Raw genomic sequence first — 22,761 nt, 5'->3', positions numbered from 1 at the left:
GAGTAGTTGCAGTATATTTGAATGGCTTAAATAATTGTTTTTATGTTATTCTGTTTAATTTTTTACAGCTTATCGTGAGCCTCGATATTTTTATGAGTTTACAGCTCGTTATCATGCAGCTCCCTGCAATAGTATCTATAATATTTCTTTTGAGAAGAAACTTCTTCAGATTTTAAGCAAATTGGTTCTTGACCTTTCGTGTGAAGTTTCCTTACTTAAGTCTGAATGCCATCGTGTTAAAATGCAAAAAGCTGGTTTGCAAAATGAATTGTTCTTTACATTTTCTGGTAAGTATATACAGTTCTTTAAGGGAAATAAATTGAGAACACAAAGCTTATTTTAAAGACATGTTGTGAATTACCAGCAGCATTTTTGGAATGTAAATGTTATAAACCTGAATGTTTTGTGTTCTCTACTCAGTTATTATAGCCCCCAAAAGAAAATTTTACTGAATCATGTGCTTAATGAAAAGTTTGCACTTTAAAATAACTTAAACCTTGCTATGATAATTTACTATAGAATTGAATTTAGTTTAAGGAATGTCTATTATGTTATTTACTTGCAAAGATTTAATTGTGAAAGTATCTAGTTATAATAAGATGGTTTAATATTATAGACCAGAGGGACCATTCTAACAAGTTAGGGTGATTTTTCTAATAATACAGAGTTGAGGCCCAATATTTTCTGGAAAACAAAGAATTGGACATCATATCTAAGGACTTTAGATTTATAAAGGGCCTGTATGAATGAGCACTTAGGAATAACCATCCATGTGTTTTTAATAGGTCCCAGTGGTAATAGGACCCCCTCTTTCTTTTCTCTCAAATGATATTGCCTGCTATTTTCCTTTCTTTACTCTTTGTCCTTAATTCCTCCGCTATCAGTGTTTGATTGTACTTACTCAATTCTCTGATTTTCCTTGTCTTTTTTATGGCCATCTAAGATTGAATTTTTAGACATGAGTGAGAGGTGTGAAGCTTTAAGGGATAAGAACAAGAGAAGTTCAACCCTATTTTCACTATCTTTTATCTTCCTTACTACTTTTCTCTTCTCCAGAAAATCTTTGAGAGTTATTTTCTAGCCCGTGAGACAAATTTTCACAGAGACTAACTCTTTCTTTAGCTCTTCAAGGACTCACCATTAGCATTCATAAGGCTTATGGGGTCTTTGTACCCAGTGTGTTTAATAGGTGCTATTAATAGGCATTCATATTCTTTAGAAAATCTGAAAGTGTACTTGAACTCGTAAGAGAAAAGAGATGATATTCAATAGAAATGAGGCATTGTGGGCTTGATTTGCATTTCTCTAGTGATTAGTGATATTGAGTATCTTTTCATGGCTTATTTGCTGTTTGTATATTTTTTTTGGAGAAAAGTCTATTCAATTTTTGCCGGATTTTTATTTTTTTCCAAATTTTATTGAGATAGTTGACATAGAACATTATGTAAGTGTAAGGTGTAAAACGTAGAGATTTGTATATGTATATGTTGCAAAATGTTTACCACAATGAGCGTTAACAAATTTTATCATCTCATATAGTTACAGTTTATTATTATTCTTTTTGTGGTGAGAACTTTTAAAAGCTACTCTTTTAGCAACTTTCAAATATACAATATAATATTTTTGACTATACTCACCAGGCTGTGCATTCCATCCCTGAACTTATTCATCTTATGACTGGAGGTTTATACCCTTTGTCCACTTACATCCATTTCCCCACCTCCTGCCCCTGGTAACCACCAGTCTGTTCTGTTTCTATGAGTTCCGTGTTTGTAGAGGCCACATATAAGTGAGATCATAGAGTATTTGTCTTTCTCTGTCTGACTTATTTCACCTAGAAAAATACCCTCAAGGTTCATCCACATCGTTGCAAATGGCAGAATTTCCTTTGCTTTTGTGTCTGAATAATATCCCATTGTATGTATATACCACGTTTTCTTTATCCATTCTTCTGTCAGTGGACACTTAGATTGTTTCTATGCCTTTGCTCTTATAAATAATGCTGCAGTGAACGTGGGGGTGTAGATATCTTTATGAAATAGTGATTTAATTTTCTTTGGATCCATATCCAGAAGTATAATTGCTGGATCATGTGATAGTTCTATTTTTTTTTTTTTTTTTAGGAAACTTTCTACTGTTTTCCAAGTAGCTGTACCAACTTATATTCCCAACAACAGTGCACAAGGGTTGCATTTTCTCCACATCCTCACCAGCACTTGTTATCTCTTGTCATTTTCATAATGGTCATTTAAACAGGTGTGAGGTGATATCTCATGGTTTTTATTTTCATTTCCCTGATGATTAGTGATGGTCAGCACCATTTCATATACCTGTTGGCCATTTGAATATCTTCTTAGGAAAACGTATCTATTTGGGTACTTTCCGTTTTTAATTGGATTATTTGTTTTTTGCTTTTAACTTGTATAAGTTCTTTAAATATTTGGATGTTAACACCTCATCAAACATGTGGTTTGCAAAATATTTTATGCCATTCTATAGGTTGCCTTTTCAGTTTGTTGATTATTTCTTTTCTGTGAAGAAGCTTTTTAGTTTGATGTAGTCCCTTACTTCCTTGTGTTTTCATTGCTTGTGCTTTGGGTGTCATATTTATAAAGTCATTGCCAAGACGACTGTCAAGGAGCTTTTCCCCTATGTTTTCTTCTAGGGGTTTTATGGTTTAGGTCTTAACATTTAAGTCATTAATAAATTTTAAGTTAATTTCTATTAGGGGTGTAAGATATGGGTCCTTTTTTATTCTCTTGCCTACAAATATCCAGCTTTCCCAATACCATTTTTGTAGATTACCATACTATTTTGATCACTATACCTTTGAATATACTTTGAAGTTAGAAGTGTAATGCCTCCAGCTTTTTTCTTTCTCAGGACTGCATTGGCTCCTCAGGGTCTTTTGTGGTTCCATATGAATTTTAGGATTTTTTCCTATTTCTGTGTAAAATGCCATTGGAATCTTGATAGGGATTGAATTGAGTCCGTATATTGCTTTGGGTTATGTGGACATTTTAACGATATTGATTCTTTCAGTCCATGAACCTGAGATATCTTTCCATTTATTTGTGTCATCTTCAGTGTACAAATCTTTTACCTCCTTGTGTAAATTTATTCCTAAGTATTTTATTGATTTTTATGGTATTGTAAATGGGATTGTTTTCTTTATTTCTTTTCAGATAATTTGTTGTTACTGTATAGAAATGCAGCTGACTTTTGTATGTTTATTTTGTATCCTGCAACATTATCGAATTTGTTTACTTGGTCTAGCAGATTTACAACGGAGTCTTTAGGATTTTCTCTGTATAAGATCACTTCTGCTGCTGCCAGAGACAACTTTACTTCTTCCTTTTTGATTCAGATGTCTTTTATTTCTTTTTCTTGCCTGATGGTTCTGGCTAGCACTTCCAGTACTATGTTATATAATGGTAGATGTGGGCTCCCTTGTTTTATTCCTGATTTTAGGAGGAAAAAGCTTTCAACCTTTCACCATTATGATATTATCTGTGAGCTTGTCATATGTAGCCTTTATTATGTTGAGGTACGTTCTCCCTATAGCCAATTTTTTGAGAGTTTGTTTTGTGAATAGATATTGAATTTTGTCAGATACTTTTTTGGATCTGTTCAGATGGTCAAGTGATTTTAACTTTCATTCTATTATTATGATGTATCTCATATTTGTTGATTTGCATGTTGAACCATCTTTTTATCCTGGGGATGAATCCCACTTGATCATGGTATTTGATGCTTTTAAAGTGCTGTTGAATTTCGTTTACTAGTATTTTGTTGAGAATTGTTCCATCTATATTCATAAGGGATATTGGCCTGCAGTTTCTTTTTCTTGTAGTATCCTTGTCTGGCTTTGGCATCAGGGTAATACCAGCCTTATAAAATGAGTTTGGGCATTTTACCACTTCCTCAATTTTTTTGAAAAGTTTGAGAAGGATTGACATTAATTTTTAAATATTTAGTAGAATTTACCATTGAAGTCATCTGGTTCTGGGATTTTCTTTTTTGGGAGGTTTTTGATTATTGATTCAATCTCCTTATTCGTTATTGAACTGCTCAGATTTTCTGTTTCTTCATGATTAAGCCTTGGTAGGTTGTATGGTTCTAGGAATTTATACATTTCTTCTAGGTTGTCCAATTTTTGGTATATAGTTATTCATAGTTGTCTCATGATCCTTTGTATTTCTGTGGTATCATTTGTAATGTCTCTTCTTTCGTTTATAATTTTATTTATTTGGATCCTCTCTCTTTTTTCTTGGTTAGTATAGCTAAAGGTTGTCAATTTTGTTCATATTTTTGAAGAACCAACTCTTGGTTTCGTTAATAATTTATGTTTTTTTCCTACTATCTATTTCATTTATTTCTGCTCTAATCTTTATTATTTCCTTTCTTCTGTGAATGTTGGGATTAGTATGTTTTTCTTTTTTCTAGTTCTTTGAGGTGTAACATTGGATTGTTTATTTGGGATCTTTTTTCTTGATGTATACCCCTTTATTTTCTTCCAAGGATTTGAAGTTTTATCTCCTACATGTAGGTCTATGGTCCATTTTGAGTTAATTTTTATATATACTGTGAAATAGGGTCCAACCTCATACTTTTGAATGTGGAGTTGTCCCAGCACCATTTTTTGAAGGGATTCTTCTCTCCCCATGGAGTTTTCATGGCACCCATTTTGAAAATCAGTTAGCCACACACATATGGGTTTACTTCTGAACTCTTAAAACCATTTCATTGATCTGTATGCCTTTCCTTATGGCAGCACCACACTGTTTTGATTATAACCTTTTCATAGTAGCAGTGTAGTCAGATTTGAAATTAGGAAATGGGGGTCTTCCAGTTTTGTTCTTCCTTTTCAACATTGTTTTGGCTTGCAATTCCATATGGTTTTTAGCATCTGCTTTTCCATTTCTACCAAACAAGGCCATTGGGGTTTTGATAGGGATTGCATTAAATCTGTAGATATGTTTGGATAATATTACCACCTTAACAATATTGTCTTGCAATCCATGAACACAAGATATCTTTGCCTTTGTTTAGGACTTTGTCATAGTCTGCTGGTCTGCTGTAACAAAGTTCTACAGACTGGGTAGCTTATAAACAATGGAAATTTATTTCTCGTATTTTTGGAAGCAGGAATTCTGAAATCAGGATGCCAGCATGTTTACTGAGGGCCCTCTTCAGGACTGCAGATTTCTCATTATATCCCCACATAGCAGAAGGAGCTAAGGATCTTTCTGAAGTCTCTTTTGTAAGATCTCTAATCTCATTCATGAAGGCTCCATTCTCATGACCTAAGCACTTTCCAGAGATCCCCATCTCCTAATACTGTCACATTGGGCATTAAGATTTCAACATATAAATTTGGAAGGGGGACCCAAATATTCATATTATAGCAGACTTCTTTAATTTCTTTCATCAGTGTTTTGCACTTTTCAGTGTAGAGTCTTGTACCTGTTGATAATTTTATTACTGCATGTTTTATTCTTTTTTATGCTATTTTAAGTGCAATAATTTTCTTAATTTCTTTTTCACATCACTCATTGCTAGTATGTAGAAATTCATTGATTTTTGTGTGTATTCTGCATCTTGGTTGAATTAGTTTACTAGTTCTAATAGTCGGGGGTTTTTGTTCTTGGAATTTTTAGTATTTTTGTCTAGAAGTCATGTCATCTGAGGATAACAATAGTTTTATGTATTCCTTTCCAATTTGGATAACTTTTATCTCTTCTTCTTCTGAAATTGCTCTTGCTAGAATGTCCAGTATACTGTTCAGTAGAAGTGGCAAAAGTGGACATCCTTGAATTGTTCTTGATCTTAGGGGGAAAACTGAAGTCTTTCACTATTGAATATGATATTGGCCATGGGTTTTTCATAAAAACTCTGTATGAAGTTGAAGCAGTTCTTTTCAGTTCCTAGTTTATTGAGTGTTTTTATGATGAATGGGTGTTGGATTTTGCAAGATATGTATCAAATGAAGTGATCATGTGTTTTTTCCCTTCCTTCTATGAATGGGGTGTATTTATAATTTTTGATTTTCCTATGGTGAACTGCCCTTGCCTTCCTGGGATATATCCCAGTTAGATCAAGGTATATTCTTGGTCCTTCTTTTAGTATGCTGCTGGAATTGGTTTGTTATTATGTTATTGAGAATATTTGCATTTACAATGGCGGTTGGCCCAGAGTTTTCTTTTCTTGTGATGTCATCATCTGGCTTTGGTATCAGGGAATTCTGGTCTCATGAAACGAATTAGGAAGTGTCACTGCCTATTCTATACTTTTGGAAGAGATTGAGTTATTCTTTAAAGTCTTGTAGAATTCACCACTGAAGCCATCAGGTCCTGGGCTTTTCTTTTTTGGGAAGTTTTTAACTACTGATCTGACTTCTTTATTTGTTATGTGCCTGTTCATACTTTGTGTTTCTTCTTGAGTCAGTTTAGGTAGTTTATGTATTCATCTGTTTCATATAGGTTATCTAATTTTTTGGCATATAATTGTGCATAATATTTTCTTACAATCCTTTTTATTTACAAAAGGTATATAGGTAGTAATGTCCCTATTTCAGTTTCTCTTTTTCTATTAGTCTGCCTAAGAGTTTATCAATTTTGTTGATCTTTTCGAAGAACCAACTTTTGTTTTCCTTCACTTTCTCTATTTTTTCTGTTCTCTCTTTTGTTTATATCTGTTCTACTGTGCATTATTTCCTTTTTTCTGCTAGCTCGTTCTGCTAGTTTTGATTGCATTAATATTCTCTTACTGCACTGATTTCCTGTTTTAATTTTATTGACTTATTTTTATAATTCTATTTCTGATTGAATTTGTTCTTTTGTTAGTTTTCTAAGGTAGGAGCTTTAATTATTGAATTTTAATTTTTTTCTAATATATGAATTTAATAGTGTAAATTTCTCTCTAAGTACTGTCTTTACTACATCCTACAAATTTTGGTAAGTTGTATTTTCACTGTCATTTAGTTCAAAATATTTTAAAATTTCTCTTGGGACTTCTTCTTTGACCCATGTTTTATGTAGTAATCTGTTATTTAATGTCCAAATACTTTGGGATTTTCCATCTATATTCCTGTTATGGATTTCTAGTTTAATTCTATTGTAGTCTGAGAGCATACATTGCATCATTTCTGTTCTTTAGAATTTTTCAAAATGTGTTTAATGGTCCAGAATGTGGTCTGTCATGGTGAATGTTCTGTGTGAGCTTGAGAAGAATTTGTGTTCTTCTGTTGTATAAGATATTTCACGATTGTCAGTTGGATTTAGTTGATTCATGGTGCTCTTCAGTTCAACTGTGTCCTTACTGATATTTCACCTTCTGGATTTGTCAATTACTGATAGAGGGAGGTTTAAATCTCCATCTACATTTAGTGGATTGTCCTGTTTTTCTTTGCAGTTCTATCAGTTTTTGCCTCACATATCTAGACACTGTGTTATTAAGTTAATACACATGAAGGGTTGTTATGTCTTCTTGGAAAATTGACACCTTTATCATTATATTGACCTTATTTATCTGTGATAATTTTTCTTTTGCTGATGTCTGATTTGTCTAAAATTAATATTGCTGTTCCAGCTTTCTTTTGATTAGTGTTCACATAGTATATTTTTCTCTACTTCTTTACTTTTAATCTATCAGTATCCTTATGTTTCCAGTGGGTTTCTTCTAGACAAGATATAATTAGGTCTTTTTTTAAAATTCATTCTGACAGTCATTGGTGTATTTAACCATTAACGTTTTTTCTTTTAAAGATTTTATTTCTTTCCTTTTTCTCCCCAAAGCCCCCCGGTACATAGTTGTATATTCTTCATTGTGGGTCCTTCTAGTTATGGCATGTGGGACGCTGCCTTAGCGTGGTTTGATGAGCAGTGTCATGTCCGTGCCCAGGATTCACACCAACGAAACACTGGGCCGCCTACAGCAGAGTGCGCGAACTTAACCACTAGGCCACGGGGCCAGCCCCTAACCATTAACTTTTAAAGTGACTATTGGTGGAGATGGATTAACATCTACCATATTTGTTACTGTTTTGTATTTGTTACCCCTTTCTTTCTTGTCTTCCGCTTTTTCTGCCTTATCTGGTTTAATCAAGAATTTATATAATTTTACTTTTTTCTCAATTATAATTTCTTTTTTACTTTATTAAGTAGTTGCCCTTGAGTTTTCATTATATATTTACAACTAATCCAAGTCCGCTTTCAAATAACACTGCCATTTCATAGGTAGTGCAAGTACCTTGTAGCATAGAATTCTGAAATTCATCCTCCTTCCCTTATAACAATGCTGTCATTTATTTAATTGTTCAATTGTTTAATTGTTTTCCTTCTCTATGAATAACTTCTTTTAACATTTCTTGCAAAGCAGGGTTTCAGGTGGCTAAGTCTCTCAATTTTTGTTTGTCTGAGAAAGTCTTTATTTCTCCTTCAGTTTTGAAGGATAATTTCACTGGATTCAGTATTTTAGTTTCGTGGCATTTTTTCTTTCACTGCTTTATTTAAATTTATTTACTCTATTCTTGCATGGTTTCTGAAGAGAAGTCCAATTTAATTATTTAAACATTTTTTCCATTTGTTATTGTGGTAAAATACACATAATATAAAATTTATCCAAACCATTACAAGTATACAGTTAAGTGGTATCAAAAACATTCATGATGTTGTGTAAATCTCAGAAGCATCCATCTCCAAAACACTTTCATCTTGGAAAACTGATTATCTATATCCATTAAACAATAAGTCCCTATTCTCCCCAAAGTCCCTGGCATCCACCATTCTGTGTTCTATCTCTGTGATTTTTAACTACATATCTCATAGAAATGGAATCATACAGTATTTGTCTTTTTGTGACTGGCTTATCTCATTTAGCATAAAATCCTCCTGCTTCATCCATGTTTTGACATATGTCAGAATTTCCTTCCTTTTTAAGCCTGGATATATTTCATTGTACATATATACATCATTTTCCTTATCCATTCATTTGTCAGTGGATACTTAGGTTGTTTCCACATTTAGCTATTGTAAATAATGGTGCTTATGGGTGTACACATATCTCTTTGAGACCCTATGTTGAGTTATTCTATGTATATTCTCAGAAGTGGATTTTCCAGGTCATGTGGTATTTCTATTTTGGCTTTTTTGAGGAACTGCCATACCTTTTTCCATAGCAGCTAGAACATTTTACATTCCCCCCAACAGTGCACAGGTGTTCCAGTTCACCACTTCCTCATCAACTCTGGTTATTTTCTTTTGTTTTCATAGTAACCATCCTAATAGGTATGAAGTGGTATCTCATTATAGTTTTGATTTGCATTTTCCTGGTAATTAATGATGTTGAACATATTTTCATGAACTATTGGCCATTTGTACATCTTCTTTGGAGAAATGTTTATTCAAGTCCATTTTCCATTTTTGGATTGCGGTGTTTGTTTTTTATGTTGGATTTTAGGAGTTCTTCATATGTTCTGTGTATTAATTCCTTATCAGATATATAATTTGCAAGTATTTTCTCACATTCTGTAGGTTGCCTTTTAACTCCGTTGATAGTGTCTTTTGATGCACAAATTTTTCAAACTTTTATAGAGTCCATTTGTCTGTTTTTCTTTTGTTGCCTGTACCTTTAGTGTCATATTCAAGAAATCATTGCTAAATTAAATGCTGTGAAGCTTTTGCCCTATGTTTTCTTCTAAGAGTTTTGTAGTTTTAGTTCTTACATTTAGGTCTTTCATCCATTTTGAGTTAATTTTTGTATATGGTGTTCAGTAAAGTTCCAAATTCATTCTTTTGCATGTAGATATCCAGTTTTCCTAGCACCATTTGTTGAAGAGACTGTCCTTTCCCCCATTGAATAGTCTTGGCACTGTTGTCAAAAATCATTTGACCATATATATGAGAGCTTATTTCTGAGTTCTCTATCTGTTCAATTGGTCTATATGTCTGTCTTTATGCCAGTACCACACTGTTTTGGTTACTGTAACTTTCTAGTAAATTTTTAAATCAAGAATTTTGATGCTGTCAGCTTTGTTCTGTTTCAAGAGTGTTTTGGCTATTCAAAGTCATTTGTGATTCCATATGAATTTTAGGGTGGATTTTTCTATTTCTGCAAAAAACGTCTTTGGAATTTTGATAGGTATTGCATTGAATCTCTGCATTGGTTTGTCTAGTATTGACAGCTTAACAATATTAAATATTCTAATCTGTGAACAGAGGATGAAATTTTGTTTATTTATGTCTTGTTTCATTTCTTTTAGCAATGCTTTGTAGTTCTTATGGTGTAAGTCTTTCACTTCCTTGGTTAAATTACTTCCTAAGTATTTTGTTCTTTTTAATGCTATTGTAAATGGAATTATTTTTGTAATTTCCTTTCCAAGCTGTTCATTGTAGTGTTTAGAAATGCAACTGATTTGAGTGTGGAATCTTTATTTCTGCATATAAGATCATATCATCTATGAACAGAAATAATTTTACTTCTTTTTTCTTGCCTTATTGCACTGGCTGGAACTTGTGGTACTATGTTGAATACAAATGGCAAAAGTGTACATCCTTGCATTGTTCCTGATCTTGGAGGAAAGCTTTCAGTTTTTGACCACTGAATACTGTGTTCTCTGTGGATTTTTTATGTATGTCTTTTATGATGTTGCAGTTATTTTCCTCCTATTACTATGTCATTGAGTATTTTTTTATGAAAGAATGTTGAATTTTTTAAAATGCTTTTTCTGTATCAAATTAGATGATCATGTGGGTTTATTTTCCCTTTTTATATTTTTTGGAAGGGAAAGATTCTTCTTGAGATAACATCTCTTGCCAGTCTTCCTTTTCTTTTTCTTTCTCTTCTCCCCAAAGCCCGAGTGCATGGTTGTTTATCCTAGTTGTAAGTGCTTATAGTTCTTCTATGTAAGCTGCTACCACAGCATGGCAACTGACAGACAGTTGGTGCGTTTCCATGACCAAGAAATGAACCCAGGCTGCTGAAGTGGTGACAGCACTGAACTTTAACCACTAGGCCATCAGAGCTGGTTCTGTTTTCCCTTTAATCTGTTAATTTGGTGTATTACAAGGATTGATATTTTTATGTTGATCCATCTTTGCCTTCTGGCAATAAATCCCACTTCTTGGTGTATAATCTTGTTAATGTGCTCTTGAATTCAGTGTGCTAGTATTTTTTTGAAGGAGTTTTGTGTCAATGTTCATTAAGGATATTGATCTGTAGTCTTCTTATAGTGTCTTTGGCTTTTGTCAGGGTAATGTTGGCCTCATAGGATGAGTTTGGAAGTGTTTCTTCCACTTCAACTTTTGGAAAAAGTTTGAGGAGGATTTGTGATATTTCTTTAAAGTTTTGTTAGAATTCATCATTGAAGTCATCTAGTCCTGGGGTTATTATTGTGTTGTTTAAGTCCTCTGTTTTCTTGCTTATCTTCTGTCTAGTTATTCTATCTATTATTATGAAGTATTGAACTCTCCAACTATTATCGTAGACACTTTGTATTTCTCTTTTCAATTCTGTCAGTTTTTGCTTCAAAATATTCATGGTCTGACATTAGGTATGGAAATGTTTATAACCATTACATATTCTTACTGTATTTAACCTTTTATTAATATATAATGTCCTTCTTTGTCTCTTCTACCAATTTTTTGATTTTAGGTCTATTTTCTCTCATATTAATATAGCCATCCCTGCTCTCTTTTGATTACTGTTTACATGGAATATCTTTTTCCATCCTTTCACTTTCAGTGTATTTGTGTTTTTGTATGTAAAGTGAGCTTCTTGTATACAGCATATAGTTGGATTATATTTGTTTATTCATTCTACTAATCTATGTCTTTTGAGAGTTTAATCCATTTACTTATTTTCTATTGTGGTAACATTGGTTTATTGCATTATATAAATTTCAGGTGTAGATCATTGTATTCCAATTTCTGTGTAGATTACATCAAGTTCACCACCCAGAGACTAATTGCAATTCATCACCATACACATGTAGTTGATTACCCATTTTACCCTCTTCCCTCCTCCTTCCCCTCTGGTAACCACCAATCCATTCTCTGTCTATGTGATTGTTTGTTTTGGTTTTTACCTTCTATTTATGGGTGAGATTGTATTGTATTTGGCTTTCTCCCCCTGACTTATTTAGCTTAGCATAATACCCTAAAAGTCCATCCATGTTGTCATGAATGTCCAGGTTTCATCTGTTTTTACAGCTGAGTAGTATTCCATTGTGTATATATACCACATCTTTATCCATTCTTCCCTTGATGGGAACCTAGGTGTCCTCCAAGTCTTGGTTATTGTGAATAATGCTGCAGTGAACTTAGGGTCCATGTGTCTTTACGTATTCATGTTTTCATGTTCTTTGGATAAATACCCAGCAGTGGAATAGCTTGGTTGTATGGTAGGTCTATTCTTAAGTTTTTGAGGAATCTCTGTAATGTTTCCCATAGTGGCTTCACTAGTTTGTATACCCACCTGTAGTGTATAAGAGTTCCCTTTTCTCCACATCCTCTCCAAAACTTGTTATTTCCTGTCCTGTTAATTATAGCCATTCTGATGGGAGTGAGGTGCTATGTAGTTGTTTTGATTGCATTTCCCTGAAAATTAGTGATGTTGAACATGTGTCCATCTGCCTGTTGGCCATCTGTATATCTTCTTTGGAGAAACGTCTGTTGATCAAGTTATTTGGTTTTTTTGTTGTTGCGTTGTATGAGTTCTTTATATATTTTGGATTAACCCCTTACCAAATATATGGTGTGCAAAAGTCTTCTCCCAGTTGTTAGGTTGTCATTTGTTTTGTGGATTATTTGCTTTGCTGTGCAAAAGCTTTTTAGTTTGATGTAGTCCCATTTGTTTATTTTGTCTATTCTTTTCTTTACCTGGTCAGACATGATACTTGAAAATATGCTGCTAAGACTGATATCAAAGAGTGTACTTCCTGTGTTTTCTTCTAGAATTTTTATGGTTTCAGGCCTTCATTCAAGTCTTTAATCCAGTTGAAGTTAATTTTTGTGTATGGTGAAAGATAGTGATCTGCTTTCTTTCTTTTGCATGTGGCTATCCAGTTTTCCCAGCACCATGTATTGAAGAGACTTTCCTTTCTCCATTCTATGTTCTTGGCTCCTTTGTTGAAAATTAGCCGTCCATATATGTGTGGGTTTATTTCTGGGCTCTCAATTCTGTTCCATTGATCTGTGTGTCTATTTTTGCACAAGTACTATGCTGTTTGGGTTACTATACCTTTGTAGTATATTTTAAAATCAGGGAATGTGATACCTCCAGCTTTGTTCTTTTTACTCTTTTAGCTATTTGGTGTCTTTTGTTATTCCATATAAATTTTAGGATTCTTTGTTATATTTCTGTGAAAAATGTTGTTGGACCTTTAAAAGGGATTTTATTGAATGTGTAGATTGATGTAAAAAATATGGACATTTTAACTATGTTAATTCTTCCAATCCAAGAGCACAGGATAGCTTTTCATTTCTTTCGTCTTCTTCAATTTCTTTCAACAATATTTTATAGTTTTCAGTGTGCAGATCTTTCACCTCTTTGGTTAAATTTATTCCTAGGTATTTTACTCCTTCTGTTGCAGTTGTAAATGGGATTGTATTCTCAATTTCTCTGTCTGCTGCTTTGTTGTTAATGTATAAAAATGCAGCTGATTTTTGTATGTTGATTTTGTATCCAGCTGTTTGACCATATTCATTTATTATTTCTAAAAATTTGTAGTGGATTCTTTAGGGTTTGCTATATATAAAATCATGTCATCTGTAAATAGTGACAATTTTACTTCTTCCTTTCCAATTTGGATCCCTTTATTTCTTTTTCTAGCTTGATTTCTCTGGCTAAGAATTGCCATACTATGTTAAATAAGAGTGGTAAAAGTGGCATCTTTGCTTCCTGTTCTTAGAGGCATAGCTTTCAGTTTTTCTCCAGGGAGAATGATATTAGTTGTGGGTTTGTCGTATATGGCCTTTATTATGGTGAGGTACTGTCCTTCTATACCCATTTTATTCAGTCCTTTTATCATAAACAGATGGTGGATCTTTTCAGATGCTTTCTCTGCATTTTTTCAGATGCTCATGTGATTTTTATTCTTCATTTTGTTAATATGGTGTATCACACTGGTTGATTTGTGGATGTTGAACCTTCCCTGCCTCTGTGGAATAAGTGCTACTTGATCATGATGTAAGATGTTTTTCATATATTGTATTTGATTCGCTAGTATTATGTTGAGGATTTTGCGTTGCTTTTTGTCAATGATATTGTCCTGTAATTTTGTTGTGTTGTGTTGTCCCTGTCTGCTTTTGGTATCAGGGTAATATTGGCTTCATAGAATGAATTAGGAAGCTTCCCCTCCTTTTTGGAAAAGTTTGAGAAGGATATACGTTAATTCTTCTTTGAACGTTTGATAGAATTCAACATGGAAGCTGTCTGGTCCTGGACTTTCATTTTTTGAGAGGTTTTTGATTACTGTTTCTATCTCCTTACTGATGATTGGTTTATTCAAATTCCCTATTTCTTCTTGATTCAGTTTTGGAAGATTGTATGATTTTAAGAATTTATCCATTTCTTATAGATTATCCAATTTGCTGGCATATAGCTTTTCGTAGTATTCTCTAATAATCTTTTGTATTTCTGAGGTGTCCATTGTAATTTCTCCTCTTTCATTTCTAATTTTATTTGAGACGTATTTTTTCTTAGTGAGTCTAGCTAAAAGTTTGTCAATTTTGTTTATCTCTTCAAAGAACCAGCTCTTCGTTTCATTGATTTTTTTCTATTGCATTTTAGTCTCTATTTAATTTTTTTCTTCTCTGATGCTTATTATTTCCTTCCTTCTACTGATTTTGGGCTTTGTTTATTCTTCTTTTTCTATTTCTTTTAGGTGCACTGTTAGATTGTTTATTTGAACTTTTTCTTGTTCGTTGAAATAGGCCTATATTCTTATAAACTTCCTTCTTAGAGCTGCTTTTCCTGTATCCCATAAATTTTGACATGTTGTATTTTCATTTTCATTTGTCTCCAGGTATTTTTTGATTTCTCCTTTGATTTCTTCATTGACCCAATCATTTTTCAGTAGCATTTTGTTTAATCTCTACATATTTGTGGCTTCTCTGATTTCCTTCCTGTAGTTGATTTTTAGTTTCATATTGTTTTGGTCAGAAAAGATGCATGGTATTATTTCAGTCTTAAATTTATTGAGACTTGTTTTGTGTTCTAATATGTGATCTTCCCCGGCAAATGTTCCATGTGAATTTGAAAAGAATGTCTATTCTGTGATTTTGGGATGGAATATTCTGTATATATATCTACTAAATTCATCTGGTCTAATGTGTGATTTAAGGTCAGTGTTTCCTTCTTAATCTTTTTGCATGATTTGTCCATTGGTGTAAGTAGAGTGTTACTAAGTCCCCAACTTTTGTAGAGTTACTGTCTTTTTCTCCTTTTATATCTGTTAATACTCACTTTATATATTTAGGTGCACGTATGTTCAGTGCATAGATATTTTCAAGTGTTAATATCCTCTTGTTGGATTTTTCCCTTTATCTTATGTAGTGTGCTTTTCTGTATCTTGTTACAGTTTTTGTTTGAGGCTTATTTTTCTGATGTACATATTGCTACCCCAGTTTTCTTTTCATTGCCATTTGCATGGAGTATCTTTTTCCATCCTTCACTTTCAGTTTTTGAGTGTCTTTAGGTATGAAGTATGTCTCTTGTATGCAGCATATAGGTGGGTCTTGTTTTTTTACCCAATCAGACACCTGTACCTTTTTATTGGGGCATTTAGTCCATTGACATTTAAAGTAGCTGTTGATAAGTATATACTTATTACTATTTTGTTACTTTTTTTCTGGGTGTTTTAGTAGTTATTCTCTCTTTCTTCTTCCCTTGCTCTCTTCATTTGTGGTTTGATTGCTTGCTTTAGTATTATGTTTGGGTTCCTTTCTCTTAATGTTTGTGTATTTATTATGGATTTTTGTTTCATTGTTACTGTGGGGTTCATATGTAATAACCCATGTATATAGCAGTCTATATTAAGTTGATGGTCTCATTAATTTGACCTCTTGGTAAAGCTTTACTGTTTTCCTCCCTTTCTCCCACATTTTGTTCTTGATATCATATCTAACCACTTTTTTTTTTTTTTTGTGTGTGTGTGTGTGTGTCCATTACCATGTGTCCTGGAAATAGATAATTTTAGTACTTTTGTCTTTTGACCTTCATAGTAGCTTCATAGGTGGTTGATCTGCTACCTTTACTGTATATTTGCCTGTACCAGTGATTTTATTGGTTTTCTTCTTCATATTTTTCTTATTCCTATTTGTGATCTTCTCTTTCCCATTTAAATAAGTCACTTTATCATCTTTTGTAGGACTGGTTTCTTGGTGATAAACTCCTTTTGTTGTTGCTTTTCTGGGAAGCTTTCTCTCTTCTTCCATTATGATTGACAACCTTGATGGGTAGGGTATTGTTTGCTATCGTTTTTTTCCTTTCAGCACTTTAAATATATTATACCACTCCCTCCTAGCCTTTAAACTTTCTGCTGAGAAGACAGCTGATAGCCTTATGGTGTTTCCTTTGTATGTAACTTGTTGCCTTTCTCTTGCAGCCTTCAAGATTCTCTCTTTATCTTTAATTTTTGACCTTTTAATTATAACGTGGCTTGGTGTATACCTCCTTGAGTTTATCTTGTTTGGTGGTCTCTGTGCTTCCTGTACCTGGATTTCTGTTTCCTTCCTTAGGTTAGGAAAGTTTTCAGCTATTATTTCTTCAGATACATTCTCTGCCCCTTTGCACTTGATGTTGTCCCAAAGGCCTCTTAGACTGTCCTTGTTCCTTTTAATTCTTTTTTCTTTTATCTGATGATCTTGAGTGATATCCTTTAGACTTTCATCCAGCTCATTTATCCATTCTTCTGTATTATCAACTTTGCTATTGATTCCCTCTAGTCAATTTTTCATTTCAATTATTGTATTCTTCATTTCTGATTAGTTCTTTTTTATTTTCCAATTATTTATTGACATTTTCACTGAGTTTATCCTTTCTTCTCCCAAGCTCAGTGAGCATTGTTATTACTTTTTGTTTGAACTCTTTCTCAGGTAGCTTATTTCTGTTCCATTTAGTTCTTTTTCTGAGGTTTTGTCCTGTTCCATTCCTTGGAATGTATTCCTTTTTCTCCTCATTTTTCCTTTTTCTCTGTGCTTATATCCATGTATTAGGTAAGTCACCTACTTCTCATCTTGAAGAGGTGGCCCTTTGTAGGAGATGCCTTGTGAGTCCCAGTAGTGTACTTCCCTCTCATTTCCAGTACCAGATGTTCCATGAGTGACCCGTGTGTGGGCTACATGTCTCCTTATGTTGTGGCAGGGTTGCTCTTGCTGCAGGTGCCAAGGGAGGCCATGCTTTCCCCCTGGCCAGCTGGTTGTAATGCTCAGCTGCATGTGGCTTCTGTGGATGCCTCGGTCACTTTGTCGGGCATGGGGAGCTCAGCACAATTGGCAGTAAGGTCTAATAGCACATTCCTGTTGCAGTTTCTCTGTTAAGTAACTAAGCCCCCACGGTGGCTAGTTGCTAGACTCAGGTGCCTACCATTGCTGTAGCCCTCCAACCTGCAGGGCTGTTGTCATCTGTCAGGATTATGCCTGAGTGGGGCTGGCCCCAGGCACAGGAGCACTCAGGTTTTTTAAGTTTTGGAAATTAGGGCCGATCCTCTATGTGGCTGTTTGAGAAGCACAAATCTGCTGCTGCTGATAAGCCAAACTGCCCACAGGGCCATGCACCCAGTCAACACAGTCCTGCCCCATGAGCACACCCTGTCCTACTGGAGGAGACGCAGTCACACTACTGCGGAGGTCCCACACACTCCACCAATGCCCCATACACTCCAGCTGCTCGTCACACATACCCTGCCCCACAGAGGGTTCCCACTCATCTGGCTGTAGAGGTTCCAGGCACCCTGCCTATAGGGCCCACAAGTTGCCTGTGGGCTTGCTCTTGGTTTGGGCCAGTCCTTAGGGTGGATTGCCTGCCCTGGCTGAGCTGGATTAAATCGGTTCTCTAGTGGCTGGGGCACATCCCTGGGCTAACATTCCTAGGGTATAACTCCAATGGTGTCTGCCAATGTTCGTGTCAGCACACCTGTACTAGGTCACAACAATGGCTGCTGCCCGTATTTCAGTCCTGGTAGAGATCGCATCTCTCACTGAGATGCACCCAGAGCCTCGCAGGTGAGTCTCTTTTCACCAAGGGGCTATCCACCTTTCTTTCTGGTGATTTTAGGTTGCTTTTCAAATGGGTGAATTTGTGCTTGGGCCTTCTAAGAGCCGACTTTTTCCCGCTTGTATCTGACGGCTTTTTGGGGGTATTCCCCATTGTAGATAAAAGCCAGCAAACCCAGATATTATGATAATTGTCTTGGTTGTGCTGGGCACAAAAGCTTCTTATACCAGTAGCAGTCCCCTGCTCAGATCCCATGCTCCTCCAGGGAAGACTACTTACCTTAGGATTGCTCCTAACTGGCCATAAAGCACCTTGGCTTGTGAAGGTGGCCTATTTTTTCTCTTCAGAAAGGAATTTCTGCCTCTTCCACCTCAGTCAGCAGTGTCCCTTGTTGCAGGGGTTCTTTTTATCCAGTTTTTAGTTATCTCTAAAGGCTTATTGTTCCAAGAGTAGTTGTAAATTTCTTGTGTCTGTTGGAGGAGGTACCTTCAGAGTCCAGGGTCCACCTATGCTACCATCTTGACTGAACTCCATAATCCATTTACTTTTAAAATATATGCTGATAATGCAGGATTTTTGCCACTTTCCTATTTGTTTTCTATTGGCTTTATAGCTGTTTTGTTCCTCATTTCCTTCATTACAATCTTCCTTTGTGTTTAGTTGACTTCTTATAGTTAAATGTTTAAATCTTTCTCATTTCCTTTTGTATATATTCTATAGATGTTTTTTGTTGTTACTGTGCAAATTACATGTAACATCTTTGTGATATAACACTCTAAGTTGAATTTTTACCAGCACAACTTCAGTATAATTTGGCAACTCTCCCTTCACAGCTCTATTCCCACCCCTTTCAGTTGGGAATGTCATAAAATTATGACTTTATTTTATCCCCCAAAATGAAAAATAATAATTATCTTAAATGTTTTAGTCTCTTAAGTTATATAGAAAACAAAGTGTAGAGTTGGAAACCAATGTTACGATAATACTAGTTTTTAGATTTTTAAAAATATATTAGCCTCTTGAATCATGTATAAAAAATTGCCATTACAAACCAATCTTACCATAATAGCAGCTTTTATCATTTCCCATGTTTTTAAATGTAGTGAGATCTTTATTTCTTTATATGACTTCAAGTTGCTTTCTAGCATCCTTTCCCTTCAACCTGCAGGATTCCTTTGAGAATTTCTTGTAGGGCAAGTCTAGTGGTAACAGACTGTGTCTTGTTTTTCTAGGAATGTTTTAATTTCTCCCTTAGTCTTGAAGAACAGTTTTGCACATTATAGGATTCTTGGTTGACAGCTTTTAAACTTTTAGTACTTTTAATACATCGGCCCACTGCATCTGGCACCCAAAAGTTTTGATGAGAGATCTGCTCATAGTCTTCTTGAGGATTGTTTGTATGTGATGGGTTACTTCTTTTTTGGTACTTTCATGATTCTTTGTCTTTCAAAAGTTCAATTATGATGTGTCTTCATATAAGTCTCTTTAAGTTCATCTTACTTTGTGTTTGTTGAGCTTCTTACATGTTTATATTCATGATTTTGTCAAATTTGGAAAGTTTTCCAGCCACTAGTTATTCAAATATTCCACCTGATGTTTTCTTTCTGTCTTCTTCTGGGACTCCCACAATGTACATTTTGGTCCACTTAGAGGTATTCAAAAGTTTTTTTTAGCATTCTTCACTTTTATTCAGTTTTTTTCTTTCTTTTTCACAGATGTGATAATTTTTACTGTTCTATCTTCAAGTTTGCTTGTTGTTTCTTCTATCTGATCAAATCTGCCTTTGAACTCCTCTAGTGAATTTTTCACTTTAGTTATTGTGCTTATTAGCTCCAGAGTTTTTTAGAGTTTCTATCTCTTTGTAGATATTTCTGTTTCTTCATACAGAATTTTCTTGACTTTATGTACATCTTTATTTTTTCTGCATCTTTAAGAAAATTGCTTTAAAGTCTTAGTCTAGTAAATGTGCCGTCAGGTATTATTCAGAGATAATTTTGGTTGATTTACTTTTTTCTTTCAAATGGGCCATACTTTCCTGTTCCTTTGTTTGCTGTTCTGCCACATGCACAGTTGGGTGAGCAATATGGGATAGGTTGCAGAGAGACCAAAGAAAAGACCCAGAATCAGCAAATGAGACATTTAGGTTTATTGGGAGGTACTTACAGGGAGGTCCATTTGTGTCTGGCTAGACAGCAATGGGTACCCACAATCGCGAGTTGGGAAAGGGTTTCTTATATAGGCAGGAGATACAAAGGCTATATGCTTCCCAAGCATAAAATATTTGCCAAGCTGGTAAAATATTTCTCTTGGGGGCCAGCTTTTGTTAAAGACAACTGAAAGCTCTTGGTGCATTGTTTTCCCCCAAGGAATGTTATCCCAGAGCTAACATCTGCCAATCCTCCTCTTTTTCTGAGGAAGACTGGCCCAGAGCTAACATCTGTAGCCATCTTCCTTTACTTTATATGTGAGACTCCTACCACAGTGTGACTTGCCGTGCAGTGCCATGGCTGCACCAGGGATCTAAACCTGCGAACCTCGGGCTGCCAAAGCAGAGTGTTTGCACTTAACTGCTGCGTCATGGGGCCAGCCCCATCTTGGTGTATTTGGAAATGTTTACTTTGCCCTTTCCCATGCTATAAGAAGAAGGGGATGTTTATTCAGTCTTCTTCTTGACAACCTACTGGAACAACTGGAGGTAAAACTCATGAAAGTGTGGAGGCCCTCCAAAAGTTGCCCCCCGACCAGAGTTTTTAACACTTGAATTTTCCCACAGAGAACGTCCATCACATCCTAAATTATGTTTTTTCCTGCTTGTATTGGCTCCATTGGCAGGCTCTTGCTCTTGGGTTTCTGCTTCTGGTAAGCTGTAATTCTCTGTGTCCACCCTTCCCTCTCTACACTTTTATGGGGAGAAGTATTTTCTGTGACCTCAATTATCTGGTGAATCAGAGAAGAGTTGTTGATTTTCAGTTTGTTCTTGTTTTTCTTGTGAGGATAGGAGTGATAATCCAAGCTCCTTGCATGTTGGACTGTAAACCAGAAGTCCTCTCATGACGTTTTTGTTTCTTAATGCTTCTGTTATTGACTTTTGTTGTCTTTAATTGACTATTTCTAGAGTATCATTTTGATTTTAGTCTCATTTTATTTTCTGAATATATTCTACTTATTTTGATCGTGATTAACCTGTTTTATAATTAACATTGTAAACATATTAACTATATAGCTTGAATAAATACCAACTTTAAACAGTGTATCAAAAATTTGTTCCTATGCAGTTTTGTTCCTTGCTCTTTATGTTGTTGTTAGTAATTTCATTATTGTACATTCTGTGTCCACTATCATAGATTCATAGTTATTGTCTCATGCATTTTTATTTTTAATCATATGGGGTAAAAAGTGGAGGTAAAAGTACAACAGCACTACTGGCTTTTTATATTTACCTATATAGTTTACTGTTCTTTATTTCTTTGTGTAGCATTAAATTACAATCTATTGTCCTATCGTGTTTGGAAGTCTTTACTTTCTTCTTCATTTTTGAAGGCTTGTTTTTCACATAAAGAATTCTTGGATGAAGGATTTTTTACCAATACTTAAAATATGTCATTTCACTTCCTTCTGACTTCTGTGGTTTTTTTATGAGAAATCTTCTGTTAATCTTATCATGGACTCATAGTTTGTGACAAGCTACTTCTTTTTTGCTTCTTTCAAGATTCTCTTTGTTTTTGATTTTTGACAGTTTGATTATATTGTGTTTCAGTGTTGAATTCCTTGCATTTATCCCACTTCAATACCATTGATCTTCAATATGTAGATTTGTGTCTTTTATCAAGCTGTGAAATTTTTAGGCATTATTTTTTCAAATATTCTTTCAGTCTCTTTCTTTTTTTCTCTCCTGTGACCAAAATTATGCATATGTTTGTCCACTTGAGGTCCCACAGATTTCATAGGCCTTCTTCATTACTTTTACTGGTTTTTCTTTCTGGTCCTCTGACTGGATATTTTTTACCTACCTTCAAGTTCACTGATTCTTTCACAAGATTAAATATGTTATTGAAAACCTCTAGTGAATTCCTCATTTTAGTTGTTGTAATTGTCAGTTCTGGAATTTCTGTCTGATTCTTTTCATATTTTCTCTCTCTTTATTGATATTCTCTATTTATTGAGATATCATTTTCCTTTTTTGGGGGTTGTTTTTCTTTGTCCATTATTCCCTTTAGCTTTTTGAGCATATTTAACAGAGTTGATTTAGAGTCTTTGTCTACTAAGTCCAATGTTTGTGCTTCCACAGGGACACTTTCTATTAATTTTTATTGTGAATGGTCTATACTATCTTTTTTATTTGCATTGTGTGTAATTTTTTTGCAAATTGTACATTTTGAATATTCTAATATAGTACTATTGAAATCAGATTCTTCCATCTTTTTTGTATTTTTTCTTGTTGTCTGTGTAGGTTTTTATTGTCTGTTTAGTGACTTTTCTAAACTACTGTTGTAAAGATTATATTTGCTGTGTGTGATCTCTGATGTCTCTTTTTCTTTAAGTTGT

At 34.5% G+C, this 22,761-nt stretch overlaps 1 protein-coding gene across 2 annotated transcripts in view; it reads left to right on the top strand.

The window, feature by feature from the left end:
- Positions 1-22,761, top strand: part of ZPBP (zona pellucida binding protein) — a 134,637-nt gene that overhangs the window by 32,200 nt on the left and 79,676 nt on the right. For both annotated transcript variants that reach the window (XM_070615574.1, XM_070615573.1), the window contains exon 5: positions 69-287. In XM_070615574.1, coding sequence (XP_070471675.1) covers positions 69-287 — 219 coding nt within the window. The remainder of the gene's footprint in view (positions 1-68; positions 288-22,761) is intronic.

This window comes from Equus przewalskii, chromosome 4 (genome assembly GCF_037783145.1).
Source record: "Equus przewalskii isolate Varuska chromosome 4, EquPr2, whole genome shotgun sequence".
NCBI classification, from domain to species: Eukaryota; Metazoa; Chordata; class Mammalia; order Perissodactyla; family Equidae; genus Equus; species Equus przewalskii.
Note: the sequence above shows the minus strand (reverse complement) of the source record. Positions and strands in the feature narration are given on the sequence as shown.